Source organism: Salarias fasciatus, chromosome 7 (genome assembly GCF_902148845.1).
Source record: "Salarias fasciatus chromosome 7, fSalaFa1.1, whole genome shotgun sequence".
Taxonomy (NCBI): Eukaryota; Metazoa; Chordata; class Actinopteri; order Blenniiformes; family Blenniidae; genus Salarias; species Salarias fasciatus.
Window position 1 is genome coordinate 29,327,743 of NC_043751.1, and position 24,837 is coordinate 29,352,579.

Sequence of the window (24,837 nt, forward strand, 5' to 3'; positions counted from 1 at the left end):
GGCTAAACCATTTTCAGTCATTCCATCAATAAATCAACTTTCTTACAGTACAAAGTAGAACAAAGTGCTCTTTACATGTTAACATGTCAATCACACACGTGACGATGGCTGACATGCAAATACTCAGTCCATCTATTGGGAGAAATGGAGGTTCAGTGTCTTGCTCGAGGACACTTCTACATGGAGTATATGCGTGTGTGTATGTGTGTGTGTGTGTGTGTGTGTGTGTGTGTGTGTGTGTGTGTGTATGTGTATGTGTGTAAAGAGAAAGGAAGTTAACAGTTCCATTACATTCCAGTCGTCTCGCATCGGATACACCTGTGCCCGATAAGCAGGCTCCTGCAAAGCAGTCTCTGGCCTGAACAGACAGAAATACATACGTGTGCTGTAAATCAGAGGCAAATGCCACGCAAGTGATTGAGACATTTCACCACAAAAAGAAAAAAAAAAAAAAAAATCAGCTTCACAGTGATCAAATGAAAAGTCAAGGTCAGATGGATTTATCCTCTGCAGACGTGAATGTCTGGAAACACGTCTGATCAATCGATGGATATCTCTCACACATGACAAAACCACTGAACGTGACTGGCATTCCTCTAACTGAGGCCATTCTAGAAAAACATTCATTGACATGAGGAAGACTCCTTCCTCCCCACAGACAGAAACGTGCAAGCGGACAGCAGCCACCGATGACTTTACTATGATTCCGATCTGCGTGGTAGTTTCGGCCCGTTGTGCGACGCCTGAGCAGCACTGACGAATTTGCAGCTGTAACACAACAGCAGGGCCGCTGGAAGATTGTTGTTCCAAATGCCACAGCTTCCCTGCCAGTGCCTGGTCATGCTTCACTGTTGTTAGTCATTTCTCAGCATTAAACATTTGGAGGCTCCGGAGTTGGTGTTCTTTCACTATATACTGCGTTAAATTACAGCAGTTTGAATCATTGCCCCAAACGAGGACAGCAGAAGATTCTAGTTAACAACCTGTCCATCAATCTGTCTATTGTCTTTCTAGTTTTATTTAATTTGGATATTTGCAATCGTTATATTCAGCCTTCTTGGCAAAACAAGGAAAAACAACAAAGGACCTTAGGCTTATTTGATTTTAACAAGGTTTTGTGAGCATCTTTTCTCTGCCATAATTGCAGTGTGTATTTCTCCCAACGGGCTGCAGCACTTTTGTTTGTAATCACTCGCGTTCATCAGGATGCAAACAAAGTCACATACTCTCCTCTCAGTTGTTCTCTGATAGTCACACGCTCAAAGAAGGAAAACCCACTAATACCCAACGTTGATTATTAGCAGTGGTACTTCACAGAGGGTTCTGATACACAGAAAAGAGGGAAATTGGCTCTTTAATGACTGAATGGAGAAGCATGTGTCTAACATTCATCTTTTTTTGTATGTTGCTTCTGTTCTTATGTGCAATTTAACCAAGTAAACGCTGTTGGTGTCTCCTAGTGACTGGTGTAAAACCAAGAGGAAGGTGAGCATGAGCAAACAACATTCACTTGAACGCATTCAATTAAGCCAAGCATTTATCTGTGTGCATGTCTGCCCATGAGTAAAAATATACTCCTTAAGGTTTTTTTTTCCTAGCAGTACGTGCAATATGTAACACTGACAGCGGCAGTAAACATCTCGGTGTCTGCACACAAGCTGGGAATGTTTAGGCCTACAGGCTCGGGCTTTGAAGTTGCCTGTTTCAAGGTCACACCTGCTTAAATATGAATTCATTTAAATTCCTATTTCAAAACCCATAATTGCTCTCCTCACTCGGTTTTTATGTGAAAATATAAATGAAAATGTATCAGCGTATCTAAGCGATTGAGATGCCCTGAAGCCTAGCTTGACAAGGTTAACCACAGCCACAGATCTGAGGGGAGTAAGTGAGGTTTATTCCAGCACCATAACAAACTTCAATCAGCCCGTGTTTGTTTGTCTGTGGCAGGGCAAAGCATTTCATCAAAGAGGGATGCAGCGGGGCTGGATGCCAGGTGATCATAGTCAGATAAGCCTGGCAGAGAAAGGCGCACAGAATCATTGCTTTAGTCATATATCACATCATATACAGACACATCAAATGGTCAATCAGCTCCAGTGCAGAGCGGAGGCACGATATCGCTGCATCATTAACAGACAGGCATCGTGGCCAAACCTGATATTAAGAGATGTTCGGTGCAGTCCGTTCCATATTAGTGTTTCAGCAAATCGGAAAATAAAGGACTGTGTCAGTCATTACTCTGCACGACTGAGCAAACGGCACGGTGTCGGGCTGCCAGTCATCTTCGGGATAAGTGAGTAGAACTTGACATATCAGCAAACTAGCAGTCACCGGTGGACATGAGAGGATGATAAATATCCAGACACAAAAGCTCTCATGACCTGTTTAAAGCGAAGTGAAACGTTGAGGGTGACAGCACTTTAATGTTAAAGAAAAGGGAGCTGCTGGTCCCACGGTGATAATCAACCCAAAGATAATTACTTTGAACCCAAAGTCAGAATAAATTCTCCAAAGTCCTCCCATGTGCCTCCAAACATATGATTGCAACTGACTGACCATCTGCTCAAACAAGAGCAGCGGGAGGTGAACACAGTGTCCAGCGGTGTAGGATTCTGGGAAATTAAGATTTTAAGAACCTTTATTAAACTATGGAAGGATTGTCTTGTCTTGCCTTCCTAACTTACAGCAGACGCAAATATGTCAACATTCAGAGGAATGACACCACACACACACACACACACGTGCATGCAGAGAACAATACACTATAAATACCAGCAGTGGTGAGAGCAAAGACATTCACACGAACATGAATTCCTGTAACGAGAGACTCTCACAATTTCCCCTGTGTCCATGGAGACAGAGTCAAAGCATTTTCAAAAAGTTCCACCTTGGGAGCCATTTACTGAAAGTTGCATTTTTCAGTTTCTCTGAGAACTGTTGTAGTGTAAATGGATTTTTGCTTAAAATTATTGTAAAGTGGGCCTAACACTGGTTTGTTAGTGCCAGCGCTGCCGTGCAAGGCTCTCAGCCGAGGACACTGGACAGAAGGATCCAGGGATGGAACCAGCAACCCGCCCTGCACGCTGAGCCACAGCTGCCACGCTTAAAGAGCTCAACATGCTTCCGACACTCTGACTGCTGCAGTGAGAGAGCTTGAGGGGTGCCTCGTGGACATTTACTGCCTTTTATACACACTCTCCTCAAGTCGACATTTCGCTGGAGGGATTTACCAACATTTCATAGTTTTGATGTCAAAACTTAAAAAAAAAAAAAAAAAAATATTGCGCAATACTCTTGCAAGGACAACTTTTTTTTTTTTTTTTCCAGGAGTGAGCACACCCAGTGAGTTGGATGTTTGACTTATTCTCAGAAAAGCGAAGAATAAAGGTGACGAACATTTCAATGGAAGAAAAAAAGAATAGGACCCTTTTTGTTTATTTCTTATATCGAAAAATCTAAAGCAGTGACGTGACAATCAAGGCCTAAATGACGTATTTTTTTAAACATTGTACTGGATGTGAGCTAAACAGTGGTGTAGTGGTTTGAACTCCCACCTCAGACAGAATACCCCCAGTTTGACTTCTGCTTGACTTGGAGGACTTTCTTTTCCTGTCCTGTATTATTCGTTCTTCATTGTCCTCCTGATGCCACTACATTCCTACAATATTAACATGTTTGGTATTGAGTTTCTTTTTTGTTTTTTCCTGTGACGGACTGTCAAAGGTGTGTCGGCATAATCTGTGGAAGCCTGCTCAGTCCATACTCTTCTGAGATTTGATAGTTTTATAGTTGAGAGTGACCCATAATAGCAATCAGGCACGTGCCATGAGTTCCAGGGTTAGGTAGGCAGGCAGTCGCAAATTGCGACGGTCACACCAATGACAATTTACATGTGTAGGCAGGTAAGTGCCAACTTACTAAAATCAAGATCGTATAACACCATTAAAAAAGCTTAAACAATGACTTAATAGCAGTCCCAAGACTCTCCCAATTAACTTTATATCTCATGACCACACAGCGCATTCCTGGTTTGTGATCGAGACGCAAAATGAGTGAGAAAATGACAATTCGGACACGGAGCTGTCTGCGGTGCTGAAACGTCCCTCTCTCTACAGGGCCCACACCCCAACACACATTTAATGAAAGAACACCTGAAAGCAACAACCAAAAACAACAAATAGGTTTATGCTCAAAGCTTTTATTGTGTTTCCATACCTGTACCCACCATTGTTATTGTTCATGGTAGGGCTGTCATTGGTGATCATGATTAATTAAAGTAGGGCTGTCCAAAGATACTGTTTTTTTAATAACGATCAGTCGCAGTATTAGTGTTAGGTTTGGCAACTGGTTCAAAGAAAAGAAATAGGAGAGAAGACTCAAAACCAGAGTCAAAGCGGAGAACCATATTATAATTTGTAATAGATTATACTAACTTTAAAAATAATGTCTATATCTGCATCAGTGCAAGCTCTTAATCACAGCTGGAATGGATGCAGCATGTTAATCTGTGCCGAGGTGTTGCTGGCAAGCTCATGCATTTTTACACGCACAAGATAATACGGCAGATGGGTCCTACAATACACATGTGGTCACTTCCATGTTTGGTTTCACTTCATCCCTCTCTCACAGTGTGAACTGCCTGAGGAGCAAAGCAACAGCAACACGTGTAAATGAGTCCATGGCTGTTTTTAAAGACGCTGTCCAGAGCAGAGGAGGGGAATTTCTGCCAACTCGCTTAACAGCCAAGATGGAAGAGACACAGAGAGCTCCACGCCAACTGCAGTAACACCCAGACCTTTCAATCAAGCATCGCTGTGCCGGGGACGTGCACACAGGAGTCCCAAAACACACAGAAGCACACTCAGAGTCCCGCACAGACAAAACCACGAGCGAGGATTACTTCACACAAGTTGACATCCGGCAACACACCGGCGCCCAGCAATGCATTCAGGCGTTCAGGCAGATCGATGGGTTTTCAGGAAGCCAGTAACACCCAGGTTGAGCCCCCGAGGCGCTGGCCAAGTTACTCAGCACTTTCCCTGGCCACTCAAGAGAAGACGTACCGGGCTCCGGGCCAACAGCCCAAGATAGGAAAGTCGGATACGGGCAAGAACAAAACTTTCAGCGATAATTCTGAAAGTGGCAGCGGCCATCATTACCCCTTTAGTGAGTGCACAGTTCGCGTGAAATGTCTGGATGAAGGTCTCGGTGATCAGTAGCTTCTGCTGGTGGAGTCAGAAGTGGACCGTTAAGGTCTTCAGGAGGTGAGCAACGTTTTTCTTTTTTTTCCATGTCATCCACATGAGCTTTGTTCCTACAGAAACTGGCTTCTGCCTGGTTTCGTGTGTGTGTGTGTGTGTGTGTGTGTGTGTGTGTGTGTGTGTGTGTGTGTGTGTGTGTGTTTTGTTATCTTTCTTTAATACAAAACAGATGTCTGCGTTTATGACTCCAAACAGAATAAATGATCACTTGAGTTCTTATAAACGAATATCTCATTAGAGGAAACAAGCCAGACCTGAATTGAAAAGCGCTCAATTTTCAGAAAACAATCTGATGAACATTATTATTATTTTAATCTTTCTGTACTTCAAAAACACCACAACAGGAGTTCCAGTAAATCTATGTCATTTGTGTTGTTCTTGAAGGAGAGAGTGAAAGAGAAAAAAACGGAGCAGGACTTGAAGCTTCTTGCTGCTTGCAGGGAGGGCTTTTTTAATTTCAGCAGAAATGGAATAACTGAAAGGCCGTGAACTGGAAAACTGATATTTCAAACTGAAAACAACATATTGAGAAACAGTGTAATCCAATGTCAACAACAAAACAGTGCAATTTCAAAAAAGGAGGGCAAATCCATGGAATTATTTGACTTTATATACAGTATTTTATATGGATGCATTGATACCACAAGAGTACAAGTACAGGTGCTAACCTTCAGCTACGTGCTGATGCCGATTCCTCCCTTGTCAGCAATGATCACTGGATTGGAGATATTTTATGATCACGATGAGTTGTATTGGACTCAATGCTCTGTACTGGCATTTAGGGCTGCACAATTAATCGAATTTTGATCATGATCACGATTTTGGCTGCTGCGATTAAATTTAGATGATCGTCGCGATTTTTAAATTGAAAAAACGGGCTCTGTTGCGTGTCAAATCAAGCACTTTTTTAATCCAACAATCAGCCAACCACCAGGGGGCGACCTGAGCCGTGTAGCTCCTGCTGCCTTCAGGGACACTCCGTAAAAGTAGCTGCTGATGGACGCCACTGCGGTGTCTCAGTCAGCTGTTAGCTTAGCTGTTAGCCACCGATGAACTAGCTGGCTTTGAACGATTCCTTCATGCTCAAACATCAGTCGATGGAACGCATCTCAACTTCTGTACCGGTGGAAAGAAGATGTAAACGCTGAGCGTCTCGGACAGAACGGGAAAAGCTGTTATTGACTGACAGTTCAGGATGTGAGCGGCGTAGCGGCGGCTTGGAGAGAAAGAGGGAATCATTGTTCTGGTAGGTTTCATTTCTGGGTTTAGCGTGGCTGTTTACTGTTCTCTTGTTGTTTTATCTTCATCTTGTTGTTCAGTGATCATCGTGTTGCTCTCAGGGGTTAGAATGCAGCAAGTGACGGTCGCTCAGCTGTGAGGCGTTCAGGTTCCAAAGTCATAATCCGGCTCTTTTCAGAACAGAGGTCTGGTCAAACGTTTGTAAAAACTCACAGTCGGTGCGTCTATACAGGGCCGGCTCTAGGCATAGGCGAACTAGACGGCCGCCTAGGGCGCCACGTCCCGAGGGGGGCGCCGCGGTCGTACAAGGGGCGCCCCGACGCACTGCGCTCCTCGTCCTCGGCGCTGCCCGGCACTGATCGGTATTGTTCGGCATCGCTCCTCAGCGCCCCTCCCCCCCCCCCCGCCCCCCCCGCCCCCCCGCTCAACAAATGTCGGCACCGCTCGAAAAACACGCTCCCAAGGGGCGCTCGTCTCGGGCTCGCCTAGGGCGCCTCTGAAGCCCGGGCCGGCCTGCGTCTATATGTTCGTTTCTAAGGGAAAGCGATCGTTCACAACATTGACATGGTTCTAAATAGTTGTTTAGATTCTAATTAAAACATCTTCAATTATGTGCGCATGCACACCAGACTTCGCTGAAGTGCTGAAGACGCACATCTTCAATTTGACACTTGTTTGTTTAAAAAAAAAAAGTGCAATAAAAAGGTATGTTTTACATAACATAATGAATAATCGTGATGAATAATCGTGATTACAATATTGACAAAAATAATCGTGATTATCATTTTGGCATTAATCGTGCAGCCCTACTGGCATTGGTGCAGCCCTAATTTCTTCCACGACAACAAACAACCACAACTTTGTTTAATCAATACAAGCATAAAACTACAGATTAACACAAGAGAGCAAAAAAACAAAAAAACAAAACAAAAAAAAAAGTGTATCCACACCAGAGGCACCGTTTGTTTCCTTCCAAAAATTTACAAGGAGAAACAAGAAGTAAAGACCCTGAGAGCATGTGAAACGCACGATGCCGACTTTAGCTCTTCCGGGAGAATATTAAGCAGTTAATTTTAGCTTTGACCCAAACGTGTAGTGTGAAAATATATAAGAAGGCTCGACAGCCGTTTCAATTCTGACTGACACCTTCATTCTCTCTGGAAACTTAAAGCTGGAGTAATGGCTGGCTTTAAATGCTGCTGGTTTTATCATGAAGGACCAGGTTTTTCTAAAATAACATAAAACAGGTGCCCGTATCTTGTTGCTAAAGTGGAACTTTTCTCCTCGTAATTAGCGTAATCCTCTCTGTAATGCGCATGAATATAAATAGGTGTGTAAGCAATGCATGGGGAGGAGGTTATAAAATAATGAGGAGCAGATATAGTTGTGGGGATGGTTTGTTTGCGACAGTAACAAGCTGCGAAATCCGGGGTTCGTTTGATGGCTGTCCTCTGCAGCTCAACTCACAAAACCTGAGTGTAAGAACATGAACGAGAAGTGCAATGGTAGAAACAAATGTATGCAAAGACACGCGCACACATTTAGTTTTATAACTGAAATGACACACAAATCCACAGCAGACTGTAAATCCAGGGAAGCAGACTTTAAAGTTTCACTCTAAAAAGTCACACTTGGTTTTTGTTCTTGTTGTCTGGAGTTTGTTTAACACATAAAGCTTTAGGATGTTCAGCACATGATCAAAATCCAGTTCAGTTTCCTCCAGGCAAATCTGACACACATTAACCTTGTTTTCTGCTTCCGCGGCTTATGTTTGTTTGTGTCTAAATAGCATTCTGCTCTGCAACTCTCAGCTCTCCACTTGTTTAGGTCAAGGACGGAAAACATCACGTTGAGCTGAATTGGGAAGGCGGTGGCGTGGCAGTCGGCGCTCTTTAAAGCGTCTTCAAAGTGAGAATAACCCTGTTCTTATCTGAGCTCGGCGCCTTTGTGTGCGAGGCTTGAGTGTCGTTCTGAGTGAGCTGATGAATTGCTGATGAAGATGGAAGTATGTGATGGACTGGAGGCCGAAGCTCTCATCATTTGAAAAGGCATAACTTTTTTTTTAATGCCTTAAAAATAGGTGAGATAGCAACAAATTCACTTATTTGAAAAAACTCAGTTTTATTAATACTGACACACTCCACAAGAGCAGCAGTTCCACAGCTGCTCAGACCAGTTTACAGCCTGCACAGGTTTGTCCTTGTCGAACCTGTTCAGATCCATAAACTTCCTTATTATTCTAGCTTCTCTGAGATAATTCCCATGATTCACTTCATCTGTCAGTGGCCATGATTTGATTGCTGATCGGCGTATGTGTTCATGGAGGAATCATAAAAAGCACCGTCATATTCTGTAAGGACTGGGCTGTCTTGTTATTCCAATTCCTTTCATTTTATTGAAAAAAAAAAAAAAACCTCATTCTCACCCGAGACAGATAAGAGAAATATCAGACCTGTCTGATGTATCACTGACTTTTGTTGGCTTCTTGCCTTTTTCCATTTGACCACACTCTGAACTGGTTGAAAAATGTGCAAAAGGAAGGCGAAAGGAGAAGAAACACAGGACACTTGGAGGTATGTTCCACTTAAGAAATCAATACCAGTCAGACTGTGCAAAGCTGTCTGTCTGCAGGCTTACAATGGATAAGGCCAATATTGAGACAGGAGCTGGAATGGAGCTCTAAAAATATGAAGACTGTATCAGTGAACTGACAGTCTCAGGTGAAACTGTTAGTGGGAATCTTTCTGTGCTTTGTGGAAATGATGCGAGTGGAGAGGCAGCTGGGGAAACAAATTGAAAAACATCGATAGATGGATAGATCGATGAATAGACTGATATACAGATGGATAGATAGATACCGATTGAAGCGTTTTACAAGTCGATATGCAAAACTGTTTAGCCGGCCACATTCTTCTTGGAGACGGCGATGGGTGGCCGGATTGTCGGGAAAGTCAAGATCTTCCAAGTATGAGGAACAAGGGCTATTGGATTCCATTAGCTGCAGCGTAGCGTACTTTCAAATCCATCACCGCCGACATAAAGCCAGCCGTGTGAGGAGCGCGATCGCTGGCATGCTGGACGACATTACTGTACTTTTTTTTCCAACTTGTGTGACGTTAGTATTTTCACACTTCACTATCACTCCCACGTGCATCCCCAAAGATTTTTTGTTAATTAAGTTAAAATAAAATCATTAATCAAATTAGAGAGCAAACATTTTTCCACAGTTGCAGTTTGACATTTTGTTGTCATTCTAATTTTTAGGGTTAGGGAGGAATCACGCAACAATAAATCTTCAAAGCCGGCTCCAATTATAAACAATTCAACTGCAGGATGGGTTGGAGCTGCTGCAGCAAATTGCTTAAATTGACTGTGATCTCTGAACATTTCAGGCCATCGCTTCCTCTCAGATTTGAGATGCACCGACTCCGGTCAGACAAATGTAAAATTAATCTTGACAGTTTATATTTGCTTGCCAAAACCTGCTCCCTAAATTCCCTCAAAGCTGCAATTAAAGACATCATGTTACTAATTGATGAACAGCATCTTAGTGAACAGCCTGCATTGAATTAAACATGCAGGGTTGAGGGTTTTTTTTTTTTTCATTCCAGGAGTGCCATGAATGTTTGTTAGACCTAGAAAAGGATGTACTGCAATTTACATCAGAAATGTAAATTTTCGTCCTGATAACTAGGTTAGGCAGTGTACACACGAGTATAGGAAGGAAGCGGGATCCTCTTCAGGGTGTAAGAAGGAAAGCTAAAGTGAGAGAGACGGAGGCCAGGCTCAGAGTGAGAGTATATCATTCGGTTGCCAGCTGCACTGTGATTGCAGATGGGGTCTTGGCACGGCCGTCCCTTTGCCCCTCATGCCCTGTGACAGCAGCCTCTACAGGAGCTCTCTCAGGGCTGCTGAAGCCGGTTTGTGTGCCAGGAGCAGGTGTGATGACAGAAAGGTGAGATATCTATCTGAATGTCACACAAGATGAGAATCAACGCTGCCAAGATAATTTAATCAAAAACATTTTAGCACCTTTTACTCAAACAATTTAGACTGGAAAGCAAGTGAGATTTTACCCTGGGTCTTCTTATCCTTTACTGCGATGTTTCTGATTCACTGTAATATTCCAGTGACGTCAAACCTCCTCTCATTGACAAACTTAAGTAGGAGCTTTCAAAACGAAAGCAGTTTTCCAATTATAGGAAGCATCTCATTACGATGTTCTTTGACAAGTGCAGATCTAATTTTAAAGCCCTCAGGGAAAGCCAAGCCTCAGCCACACCTGGCCCCCGCCGAAGAGACCCAGATCCACCACTCCTCTGCAGCCCCACATTCATAGATCCATCTTCTTTCCAGCCTAGTACACATGAGGTTACATTACAAGAACAGAGAGCAAATAAGCCCCAACATATCTCTCTCCCAGCTCCTCTGGGTGGACTACACTCCGCTACCAGACCAGTCCAGACACATAATCTCTCCAGCCGGTCTGGGGCCAAGCCCGGGGCCTCCCCCGAGCTGGACATGCCTGGTAGACCTCCGATGGGAGGCGATCAGAGAGCGTCCTAATCAAATGCTCAAAGTGCCTCAACTCGCTCGTCTGCAAATGAAGGAGTAACTTAGAGGCTCTGCGAAGGCTTTCAAATCAAAGCACGAAACTTTCATCGTATTTTCAGTGTCTGAAGACACAACCGTAGATTTAGAGTCGACAGTCACGGCAACAGCAAAATGACTTTGTCGTCTGTCCTTAAGGATGTCTGTGTACTCACTATTGTTAATTTTTACAGTTAACTGTGAGATTGTTGTTGCTCTCCGATCACAGTCAGCATTAGGGCTTTAACGACTTTAGTTTTTTTTCAGGTCGACTTATCCGTCAAAGTCGAAGTCGAGTCGACAAGTCGTGATGACGTTCTCACATTGACGGGGGGACAACATGGACGCACAGCTGTCCAGCAATGAGCAACTTGTATTAAAATTCACTGCAACGTACTTGCTCGGGCGCCACCGCCGTGATTCAGAAACAGAAAAAAAGGGCCAAACGAATTCTAATACCAAATGATAATACATTGACAATGTATGTGCTTCATTTTTTATAAACACTCTGTAATAAAGGAGCAGACAGACAGTCTAGAGAGCCGGAAAAGCTTCTCGAGGATGCGTGGATCAGTGCGCCTGCACGGAACGCGCACAGCTGAGCCCAAAAATGTAGGATGGGAGAAACGGCGTGCACATCGGTGGTGCACCAACGTGAACAAGACACAAGCATCAACAGTCCTCCTGACATTTTAACCCGAACAAAACAAAGGCTAACACCTTGAGTTTCTTTTAAATCTAACTGCAGAACATAAAGTGCAATTTAAGCTTAAGGCAGCGGCAGCTGAGACGCACACCATGCGTGTCCACAACACGTTTGAAAAAAAAAGAAGAAAAAAAAAAGAGCTTGTTGTCTTAATGAAATTAAAAACTAAATAATCAAAACCCATTGCTGTCAAAATTATAATTCAGTACTGGTCTTGCATGCATGGTTCACAGAACATTACTTAGACAACAGTTTTCAACGTGAAATAAATGGAAATTAAAAACCAGAACCGCAAATAGGTACCAATCAGAAACCAACTTCAACTTGCAAAAAAAAAAAAAAAAACTCGCCAGCCTCTAAAGAGAAAGGGTAAAAAAATAAATCCTTATTGCTGTAATATTCTGAGATCCCACTCAGTTTAGTAATCCTACTCTGGGTCATCTTCCCTCACATTCTTGGGCTGCAGCTTCATGTTTTCATGGAGAGAGATGAGCGCATCACATGCTGGATGAAGCTGGAGCTGTCGGGGGAACGGGTGAGAGAGAGAGAATAACTCCTCCAAATTTACGTCGACTTGTGCGACGGGAGTCGACTAGTCGACATTTCTGTTAGTGAACTAGTCAGCATTTTAAAACGGAGTAGGCTTTAGATTGTACACACACACACACACACACACACACAACAGGTCTGAAACAAATTGAAAAATTGTGTCAATCACAATTTGTCTGCCTGAAACTTGGCCACAGAATCGTCTCTCCACATGTTTTCTATGCAGCCTTTCTGTTATTTGTGCGTAAACATGCCCTTATGTTTACATTTCACACTAGTGAGCCGGAACATGCTTCAGTGGATGAGCTATTGGCCAGCTGCAGCTCCAGTTTAAATCCCAACGCCATAATTAGAACATGATGTGTTTTTAACATGCTTGTCTATGAGCTGTTATCTTGAATGTTCATGAAATGAATTTATTGATTGATTGTGTTCTAGCAAAACAAAATCACAACTGTTCTGCATTTATATTTGTGTCATAACAACTTTAATTATTAAATTCTGCTGCATGCCACCATAAGTCACGTCTTAACAGACCGCATAGTGTCTATTAAGCAGAATGAAGTTGGAAATTCTCGTGGCGTTTTACATTGTCACCGATGATTTGCGATATGCCATAAAAAGACCTGCTGCCACTTCAGCTTTACATTCCACTCCATCTCCTCTCTACAGCCTCCACCATTTACTCTCCACTTCCTGCAACATCAACCCCCCCCCATCCCCATCCCGTTCTGCCCCATTCTTTCTAACTACCATCTACAAGCAGCCTGAAGTCACGAGCTGACCCATTTATGGATGAATTTAACTGACGGGTTGGGGAAGACCTCCAGGATGCTGCATGGATTGCGTCAGTCCTTAACGCACAGAATCAATTTTTAGAAAAATAGCAAGCCCGAGATACACATAGTGTACATACAAATCTAGATCCACTAACACACTTTATGAAGAAACACCCCCTCACATACACACACACACATACACACACGCTCACACTGGTACACACACTTACATACCCATACAAGTAATAGCCTTTCCTGTAATTACAGTCATTTGTCAAAAGTCCACCTTGATTTATGGTCAAATTAAAAATACACCGGAAAAGAAGCTGCAGGTCCTGGTAACTGTGGCTCCGGGAGGTGATTAATGCCGCGCCATTACGGTCGTGAGAGTTGCATGATCCGGATATGAAACCTGCCAACCAGGGTGAAATGAGTTGGGAACATCAATCCATGCGTCCATGAGCTCCAGAAGGCAGAGCAGGCATGTTGTGGGCGGGAGATCAGAGTGGCGTCGGTCAAAGCGATAGGTCGAACGAATAATAAACCTGCTTCTGCTAAAATTAGAACTTCAAGCAAAAAAAAAAAAAAAAAAAACCCCAAAAAAACCACACTTATTCAAATCAAGACTGTCAAACACATGGCCCAATTTCATCTCCAGTGACTCAGACTGGTAAAATAATGATATAATAACCTTTAAATTTAAGCTTTAAAGCTTTTTTCTTTATTGTGGCGCAGAGTGATTGAAATATCTATAATTTCACAAAACAAAACAGTTCCTAAAATCAACTACTACAATTCTAAACTTAAAGCCAAGCCATACCTTCTGGTGCAAAACACAATGAAATGTCCAAAGAAAAAACCTTCTATAGCTGCTGCAATATGTATGTTTTCCAAAATCTCACCCTGACAGCATGGATTTCAAGCTGAGAATAGTTTGGTATCTTTCATGGCAGAATCACTGATCAGCTCAGTGTTGTGTTGTGTTGTGCTCACTACTCTTTTTTTCTTCTTCTTCTTTTAAAAAGGATATTCTCTTTATAAAATTTGTACAGTTTGCTTGGTGGTTTGGTGGGCCACATTGGAGCCTCTTGCAGGCCGGTTTTGGCCCACAGACCTTACGTTTACATCCTGGCAATGGATTTACACCGGGAGTGTCAGACTGTTTCAGTCATACTGTGTCCACGCAGGTGATCTTTTCGCTGGAAACTGCTTCACACACACAATATGGAGCATTTGGTCACAGGCGGAGAAGCACGGCTGCATCTCAATCAGGAATACCAATCAACATAACATGAATGTGGTGAGGCTGGAGGGGCTCCTGCACCGTCTTCTCACTGACAATATCTTCTGTTCCAGTCAATTCTGGAGCCTCACTGCTTGCAGATTGCCTGTTCTCCCTCTGTACATTTTAAGTTTTGATAAATTACTTGAACTCTTGGAATTTAAACTTAAAGTCTTGGCTTTCTAATTGAAGAAAATGTACCTGTCATTTGTCTAAATTATCAGAGGACATAGAAGTTGTGACTGGATGTGCTGGACTGTACACGATGAGTCATTTTGGAATGTGTTTCTGTTTCATCTTCTTCCTATCAAGGAAAGTTGAATAAGCTCCGGCAGTGTCCTGGACGAGCAGACACATTTGAATGAATCACAGCTGAGGAAGGAAGCAACCTTCAACGCAGCCAATAGATCACAGAACTCGTCTTTGATATGCCGCATGACGGAGAGCGTGAGGCAAGATGAATCCGCAGAGGTCCGTCCCTTTATGTGTGCCACGTTTGCTGGGAAACAAATAATTCACACAATATTGCAGAACATGAAGGACGACAAACTTTATCACCTAAACCTTAAAAACAGAGTCAAGCAGGAGAGAGAGGAGGGGAAAAAAAAAAACAGATGGCAGAGCCGTTCCATTTGTCCAATTCATCTAAAACCACTAGGCTATATCGGAATTCAAGTACTTTTAAATTGCCTCATTGATACAGTCGGAAGGAATACAAGCAGGAGACAAGAACGGTGCCAGTGAAGAGATCTGTGGAGCTCAGAGCAGTTAATATGCCGTGGGCCGGGCGCCAGCCAGGAGAGCGCTGCCTTCGCAGGCTGCTGCCCAACATGAAGTGGAAGGTTTACCACAAGTAATGCCAAAGCTTGGAGAAGACCATCTCCTCAAGGTAATCTTTCTCTCTTTCTTTTTTTTTTTTTCTAGTCAAGTCTCAGCAAATGCTTAATTAAAGAATGCGAGTGATGCTATGGAGAACGCTGAGGGCTGTCATGTTTTCTGGAGTAATCATATTTGGTGGAGGGATTGAAGGAAGGCTGTACGCAGCCATGGTCTTGCTCTGCAGGAACCAGATAAGGTGGCTCTCCTCATTTCTTCTCCACATTTTATCAGCTGTCGATGCAGAATGCCCTATAGCTTTCCCAGTGCACCAGAAAATCCAAACTCTATTTCTTTTTTAAACGTTTGCATAAATTACCGCGATGCATTGACGTCTTAAGAAGGCCTCTTGCACAAAGAGAAAAAAACAAAACAAAAAAACAGACTCCCACCTCTAAACGTTATGAAGAAGTCCAATTTTTTCACAGTAATAACATTACTGTGACTATGAAGCTCCATTATTTCTGACAGCCTGCCAGCTTAGTGACAGCAAACTCCATCAGTTTCTCCGGCATCTCGGAGAGGGCGGCGACAAGGCGAGAAACAAACAAGCTCCGAAAACCAAGGTGGGCTATAACGTCGCCTTAAAATCAATAAATCTCATTGCTGTATTTCTCCACAGTGTGCCAGAACTGACTGGTGGGGAAAAAAAAAAAACAAACTATTAAAGCAACTTTTCACAACTCCAAACCTAATTTCTCCATCAGTAAATGTCATTCACTGCCCAGCCTGCTTAATGCATCTCCGGCCTGCACAGAGACTTGTTTGGTATTTGAAACACTCTGAAGACACGCCGCGCTTCTTTTTACAGAAATAATGATGTGGCTTAATGTGAAGCCGGGGTCACCGTCCAAGGGACTTATGCAGTCATGCAAAGTCAGTCCTGAGTTGAATTGGCATTTGCAGTGAAATATTTTCTTTGCTTTGTTTTGGAAATACAACTACATAATTTATTTCATTTGTTATTCAGTAAAAATTCTCATTCCTCAACCTCCAACATTTGCTGCAGTGGAATGTCCCAAGTTCTTTTTTACAGTAAGTTTCTATTAAACTGCCCTCGCTAAATGTATATTTCTCTGTGAGCTCTTTTTTGGGTGATCAATCATACTTCTCTGGAATGCTATTTCATGCCTGTTTCTTCACAACTATTGGGAATAAATAAAAAGCTCATGGGGATCTCTTCAAGTGAAATCTGAAAACCGTTTTGAATGTCCGTTTACACGAGGCCACTGAACATGCAACTTCACAAAGACACTTCGGTTTGGAACAGAATCTTTTACTGTAAGTTTGTGCACGAGGCAGTCGGATTAATTAAGGGGGATAATATATGAAAAATGTGAATCACGGTACCTATGAAACAAGTGGCATGTAGACACATGGATGGCATGTTTTGTAACCTTTCTTGGAAATAATACATTAGATTTTGGCACAGCAGCGCAAGTGTATGACAAATTCAGTGGGAAATAAATTCTAATCAGACTATTTTAATTTGTTAAGCCATACACCATGACACATTAGTGGGCTTAAACAGTACAATCAGTTTCCCATTTTCCACACTGGTTTAATTAAAAATATATATGGCCTTGATTAGTGTCAAACATTGTGTTTGCACTACTGCTACTCTTTTCTTTTTTTTCTCATTAACTTGTATTTTCACTTGCATCAATTACGCCTAAATAAGTAAAAAGAAATCAGAACAGAGAAGAAAAGAGCCTGCAATACAGCATGAAGAGGAAACGTTATGTGGAGGTAATGAAGTCAGTAGAAAACACACAAACAGAAGCAGCAAGGTTGCCAAGAACATGGGAGACAGAGAAAATCCTGACTGTTAGCGCTCTGTGTGTCGCTGCATTTGTTTCTCAGATACGGCCATTAGCCGAGATGGATGTCCTTGAACCCGGGTCTGCGCCAACAGGTATCTCTCACCAGCAGACCGCCCCTCTGCTGGTAATTACACAGGGAGGTCTGCAGCAGGTGGCGCCAGGCTGAGCAGAATTTGCATAAATCTGCATGTGTCACTGGGCCTGGCTGCAGCCTCTGGCACTCTGTGAATCCCACTCACACTCAGCACATGATTCCCTCAAATTTAGCAAAAAAAAAAAAAGAGCAATGAGCAGGTACCAGAGAGCAGCAGCTCACTGAAATCCATACATACTGGTGAATACAGTGAATTGATCACGCTGCCTCCTTCGTTTTGCTTCCACATGAGACAGGCACACGTGCTGCATGCTGTTGTTTTGCTTTGATCGCAGTCATAAAGGCAACATTCTTGAAGCTGCTTGATTCATCGGAGTACTACAGAGCAGCCATTAGCATAATCATACAGTACATACCAATTACTGGTTTTTTTGGGGGGGAGGAAGCTGAATGCTGAAATCAAATCTCTATTTGTTTCCTTTGTAGTTTCCTGTGTTTCACGTATTTTCATCATGATCTTATTGTTGTTGGGTTTTTTTTCCTGCAAGCTGTTCAGCTCCAGTACCTGCAGAAGCATTGTTTGTGCAAATGCTTTGAACATTTTAGAAACACTTGAAATGATGAAAACCAGCTGACATGTGCTCAGATATCAGCTGTAAACAGAGCGCTGGGAAGCAACCATCGCATGTTTATGGCATTACTTTCTAGAGATCCACGAGTCGGCTTGCACCTACAATTTTAAGGTGTTCTCTGAATATGCATGCGCGCGTGCGCGTGGCCACTGCCGTGCCTTTACTGTCTGTCCATGAGCGGCAGTAAGCAGCGGGGACCCCCCGCTGTGAGCTGTGGTTCTGCTGACAGGAGCATATTCATGGTAATGGGACCACTCTGTTGTCCCAGTGCAGGGCACTAAAGCAGAACTGAGTTCTGTCTCCGACTACACGCACCACTGAACCTCCAGATGACAAAACGCCTCACCGGCTGACCGAATCAAATACAATAAAGCCGAGAGAGGAGGAGGAAGATTGAAGGCCAAATTCTCAGATTTGTCATATTTTGCTGTCTTGGCAGGAAAATATGTATTTTCAATTGGAAAAGCTGCCTGTCAGTTGAGTCCCACACAATCTAAGTTTGTTCTGTAGGGGACCGCCTCGAGAGTGCTGCATGACACTTCACGCGTCAGGAGAGGGGAAATGTGTTGTCCTGTGTGTGTAGCTTCGGCACATAATGTGCATGTCATCTGATGCATGAAAATATATTCTAAGGCCCCAGGTACACAACGGCGTTTTCAGGCAAAAACTGAAAACTTTTGTTGTATTTGGAATGTCCGTTTACATGACAACAGGACTCAGAGGCGCTGAAATTACAACTTTTTGAAAACTGCTCCCCAGGCGGAACTCGGGACTCCGTGGAAATGGGGAAAAAATAACTTTCTGAAGACACTGCAACTCCGCATCATGCAATTTCATTTTTTAGTGACCAAAAGTCACAAAAAAAACACTGTTTAGGAGTCCAAATATTTTGTTTTGGGCTCCACATCCCAATTTTAGCTGAAAATCACCGAATTGAACTGTGGATCATGGAATCTTCATAGTCAGGGTTCGATATTAACGGCTGTTTGATCGCCTGTTAGTAAAATGCTCATTTGGAGAAGAAAATATGTCAATCAGCTGGTCCGACTGTACAAGTTGATCGTGCTGCAGAAGCTCCTGATGCTGTGTGGTTTAATACGGCCACATCTTCTTGTGTTGTGTTTGTTTAAGCTGAAACAAACAGCCGAGAAACTTAAGAAACTTTTTAAGAACCACGGAGACAAAAAAAGATGGTTTTGGCTCATGTGGACAGGGCCGAGCAGGAGGAGACTGTAAATCAAGCTGGCCACATGTGTGTGGCTCAGGAACAAGGACTCTGTCTTCACAACCTGTGACTGATACTGGGTGGGTGCAGGTGATTTAGAGTGGGTTGTGAAAATGAAACTTTTCTGGGAAGCCGCCGCTGAGCATGCACACCGCGGCCGTAGTAAATAGTTCTCCTGAACATGCACGAGTGGCTGAACAACAACTATGTTCACCTCCGGAGTGGCAGGACTCCCGGTCCGTGTTCTCCGGGGACTCGTTAGTTTCAGAGGTGAGAGTCACCCGGAACAGAAACCCAACTATGTAGTCTGCCTATATGAATGCCCGTGTCCTCACCATCATTTATTTCTACAGCATATTGTTCTCTGTGCACGTGTATGTGCGCAATTTCATTCCAAAAACATGGCCTAAGAATACAGCTGTGACGTTTCGAACAATTGTTGAAAGCGTGGAGTGATTATGAAATTAATAAAGAGGCAGAATAATGAAGTAGGGATGAAAACGTGTTTCCCAATAAATGACAGAAGGCATTTAAAGGCCTATGAATTATTCTCATTTGAATTTACATATTTCTGTTACATTTCATCACATTGTGCAAATAAAACAACAACTGAGTGGAAAAGTGAATGAATTATTCACCAAATAAATGAGTTAAGACTCCCTCAGAGTTGTTGTAACAGTGCTGGTTGCTGACAGCACCTTGTCGAGTTCGGTGGAAAGATGTGCCAGCAGCTCTGAGAGGAGAAAACTGCCAGTTTTTCTCTGATTTCTGAGGAAACAAACTGGAGCGGCACAGATAGGCACTGCCAGAGTAACCCAGAGGAGCAGGCTGGACTGGTGAGTGGTGGCAGCAATAAGAAGTTCCACAATCAGAGGAGGCTGTGGGGAGTCGGACGAGTCGCTGCAGCAGCACGGAGAGGCCGACTGCTGGCCGGGAACCGCTGGAGCTGAGCCTCCATGACATTGACTTCTCAGCTTTGAACTTTGCAGCCAATCTCCCAACTTCCTCTTAAATCTTAAAATGTTTTGATTATGAACCTGCTGAGATCAAACACACGCCGCTGCATACGTAGAGAGAATACAACTCAGAGGCTGTGGGAGACTTAGTTCTGCAGAAGGCTAAGCCGACTCAAGCATGGTAACCGCTGTAGTGGGACTGAGAGGCTCCAGCAAGATAGTTACAAGGCAAAAGCTTGTGAGTGCATATCACGCTCACACATACAGAGTAAACTGTGCAGCCCAAAGCTGTCTTCAAGAGGGGAAAAGGAGACAACCAAGAAAAAAAGGGAAAAGCGAAGACTTTTTGTAAATATCATTCAATCAAGGAGAATAATTTATTTGCAGACACTAATTATGTTGTTGTTGTTGTTGTCATTGTGGAGCAGAGATACAACCAAATACCTTGTTTATAGCAAGGATTCACATCATTTCTCGTAATTATGAAAAACAAAACAGCCCTCGTACGCAAGCAGTCACCTTGACCTGCAGAGGATCCCCGTGCTGGGCTCAGATTACCGAAATATGTAGCTGCTCTAATCCTCAGGGGACAAACGGTGTCAGTGTGTATGCGGGTGAACACAAGCAGCGGAGTCAGGCGGCGAAACAGAACGAACTTCAAAGCAGTTTAAGCTGCGTTTAATCAACCCCCCCCCCCCCCCCCCCCCCCCCCCCCCCGTCCGGATCTATTCTGGCACTGACCTTGTATGAGCGGCTGGCCTTTCTTGAAAGGTCCACTGTACGCCACCTGGTAGCTTTTGACCTGGAAGCCGGGCACGCAGCCCTCATAACCTCCATCCTCTTGGCCACCGACATGTGCAATCTGCAAGACAGAGAAGCAGCGGTCAGAACATCAAGCATGAACAGATGTGCAGGTAGAACCTGACGTCAGCGTAGCATTACACACCGGGAAGATGGAAGCACTCACAACCAGCCGTGTTAATTGAGGATGTTAATTAATGCAGCAAACCTTCCATGTCAGATCGTCTTTTCATTCCTTTACATCGAAACCTCTCTCCCGTATTGAAATGGAGGCCACCATGTAACCAAACTTATTCCCCGAGCTTTATTCATCCGTCAGGCAATGGTTTGACTGAGCTAACATTTTTCTTCATTTTGAAGGTCAACATGTCATTTTCTTGTTATTTCAAATTTTTGCAATTCAAATATGAGCATACTAAAAAGTCTGCAACATGGTCTTGCTTGACTTTTTATTCACCAATTTTCTCTGAAAATCACATTTATTCATTATTTTTCAAGTTATGCAGAGGGGAAAAAAAAAGGAAAAGAATATAACCCCTTTTTTGCAAAACAACTTTCCTTTAAAAGGGTAGGGGTTCCCATGGAAACAGAGCGTTAAGTGGTGCGTTTCAGCTGATTTTCAGATAAAGACCAAAAACATCCTTTAGGTAGCAACAGATACACATCGGAGCAAAAATAACTTGGAGTTGCATGCGGGTCTGTGACGCATAATTCCAAACACACAGGCCTCACGCTGCTTCTCCCTGATTATGTTTTTATTTACCATTTCACGTCGTATTAGCATCTGCATTGACCTATTTACAATAATGATACCTTTAAAGTTTGGCTGAGCCTCTGCCTTAACGGGCCTCATCCGATTCTTGAGCGAGTGCACGGAAATGTTTATAGCGCATTCCTTCAAAATCTAAAGTTGGAGGTTAACCTTGTACAGATATAAAGAATGACTCTATTCACTGTGGAAAATCCTCAACATGCTGTAAAATATGCAGCGGCATAAAGCTGGCTGAGTGTAATTTATTTCAGGTCAGAAGTTGCATTTCTGACTCTGACCTAGAAATCGAAGTTTAGAAAAAAGGAGAGAAAGCACACAGTTATTAGTCTGAAGCGTTTGACACAATACATTATGTACAGTATGCAAAGAATGCTGTTGATATTGATATTGCATGTCATGAAATGTGAAGGTTTGCATGCTCCCTTTCTCCCCATACACCGTTTTTCTTGTTGTTTTTGTTTTTCTTTGGGCTTTTGGGTGCAGTGCATGCATTTATATAGCACTGACATCATCCACTTCAGCACATGCCGCCACAATTCAAGTTAACAGATTTAGATAATCAATATATGTTTATACACAGACAGAAAAGCAAGAAAGTTTCAGTTGACTGGTTTTAGTTAATGGGATAAATTGCAGTTGCAGAACAGAACTGAGGGACTGGACAGTGGAGGAAGTGAGTCCTCCTCTCAGTAGCATCCTCACCCCGTTAAACAAGATATTTTCTAGTGAAAAAGCAAATCTTTAGTTTTATTTCATGGGTCAGTTTACACGATAACGGTGCTCGGATCCACGGAAGATGCCATTTTTCAAAAACGGCTTGCAAAACTTTTCTGAAACAAAACCACAAAAACTGCTTTTTGATTAGAAACATTGGGTGAACACAGTCTTTGGTTCAGGAAACTTTACATGTGCATGTTTACGTCTTCCCTCAGTGTGCATGTGTTTTCTTCAGACATGTGTTTCAGGGCTCATTGTTAATTTAACAAGCTTCCCAGAGTGAAGAAAGCTAAAAACAGATATGGCAGAGAGAAAAAAAAAAAAAAATGAATGAAAAGCGCAATTAAGCCTCAGTATTATTATGTTTTCGGTCAGAGCTGTCCTGCACTGCTGCAAATGGACCTGAAGCAGGCCTGTTATGAAAAGCTGCAGCTCTCAGGTTGGCACCCACTGTACTAACAACACTTTAGCCATTGTATAACTCACTGCAGCGAACGTTTGAAAGACGGCTTCCTGCATAAAGCAGAGGAGACACGGCCTTATCTCGCATAATGAGAAGCACAACATCAATCCTGTTTATAGTGAGGTGAGTAGCCGTAGCTTTAACACATGCTTCATAACTGCCAGCCAATCCCGGCTCCAGTAATGATATAGAGGTATCTGAGAGGGCCGCTGCCCATACTAAGAAGCTCCATTCATGTTATCAGAGAAAAGAGGTCAAGAGATGAGTAAACGCAAGCACTTTCTGTATTGCCTACTTTTTCTATTAATCATGCAATTCAGAGAACCACACAAGTGATGGAATCGCCTGTCTTGCACAAAGAAATGACAGATGTTGTGCCGTGGAAACAGGGAAGCTCGATTATCGTGGCAAACAAAACTAATCCAAATGATTTAGTGAAAACATCCCCATCCCTACAGGATGTAGGTCAAGTTAGCATTGTGTGCTCAGAAATGATTAGTGACACACTGCCGAATATCGGAGGGAAAGAAAAGCATCGGTCATTAATAGATCCAGCCAAGGTACCTCAAGTACCAGTCACAATCATTATTCCCTCCTACCTCTCCAGTTGTTAGTATAAAATGTCATATTGTTGGAAAAAAAACCCTGCATTTTAATAAAAGGATTAAAAAAAACAACTAAAAAAAAAACACTTTTTGCCAAACACACAATGCGAGCTGGATAGCTGGATTATCCTCAAGCAGTGGGTGGTAATTAGATACAGTTTATAGCACAGCAACCACTCCACATATCTTCCTAACAAAGGCATCTGTCACTATTGTGTCCCAGTGACGTCCTCCCGGCTAATCCCCACACCGTTCTCGACTTATTCACCAAATTTTACTTTTATCTTTCTCTCAAGATCGGTTAAATCCACAAAAAAACCTGCAGACAAGAAGCGTCTGCAACCTAGAAGGATCACCGATGAACCACAGACAACCAATCATCTTCATATTCGCACCTAAATGAAGAGTCGTCAATTAATTTAACCATGCATGGCTTTAGGCCGAGGGAGGAAAGCAGCCATTAAGAGTGTTTCATCCGAGACATGATGGATTGGACGCAGCCCATCGCCGAGCTGTAAAATAACTTCAGATTCCATCATACAAGCGTGCTGTTGTTGACATTTGTTTGATAAAATAGTAAAGTGAAAGAGCAGCAAAGACCATTTCCAGATAAGGGAAAAGCATTTTTCCAACAGTCTGCTGTGAATCAGAAGCAAATGATTCTCATCCTGATTAAAAATCCCGTGACGAATGAAGATGGCTGATAGCGTTTGTCCAAAATGTGTTTTTATTCTGAGTCACCTGACGTCCTCAGGGAACCAGCCCATCAGCACCTTTTTCTGTTAGACCCATATGAGCTATACGTTTTCTTTCCTTCAGTGAAAAGCTGCAGCGTTTTGAATCTCATGAATTATTTCAGGTCCATGTTGCTGTGCGCGCTGGCATGCATATATGCATCGGAGTGTGATTTGTATGTTGGTGTTTGATTCAAATGGGGTTTAGTTTGCATGCAGAGTGTTTAACTGCATTCATATGCATCACAACTTGGAAAGTCGGTGTATTCGCTTCTTTTCAGATCGCCCAGATCAACGCTATCAAAAAGCGTTACTTTCACACATGGAAATTCCGCTTTCTGTGAAACAAACTATATATGGCAGGCTAGTGAGGACGAGTCCTGGTAACTTGAAAATGCTCAAATGCAGTTCTCTAGAGTAATAACAAGTTATAACTAATAACATATCATGAATAATGGATAATAATAACCGTCGTTAAGCTCTGTGGCGTTTCCCACTTTCCTTTTGGGAAGTTACCAGTATGACGGCGTTCAGGTGTCATTTTCTCACAGGGAAGTGGAACAATTTGGTCAATTGAAAAAAAGAAATTGTCATTTCAGCTCTGTTCATGAAAAAAACGCTTCAAGTGAAACAGTTTTTTTTCATTTTTGGAAAATTATACAATTGCTTAGCAACATTTTGGAAACAATGTCTTTTTTGCACGGAAACAGCAAAAAAACTGAGAATTCTA

At 42.8% G+C, this 24,837-nt stretch overlaps 1 protein-coding gene across 1 annotated transcript in view; it reads right to left on the reverse strand.

Moving 5' to 3' along the window:
- The window catches only part of cdh13 (cadherin 13, H-cadherin (heart)), a 378,606-nt gene that overhangs the window by 254,533 nt on the left and 99,236 nt on the right, over window positions 1-24,837 (reverse strand). Inside the window, exon 2 of the mRNA XM_030095419.1 lies at window positions 20,757-20,877. Within this exon, the coding sequence (XP_029951279.1) occupies window positions 20,757-20,877 (121 nt within the window). The remainder of the gene's footprint in view (window positions 1-20,756; window positions 20,878-24,837) is intronic.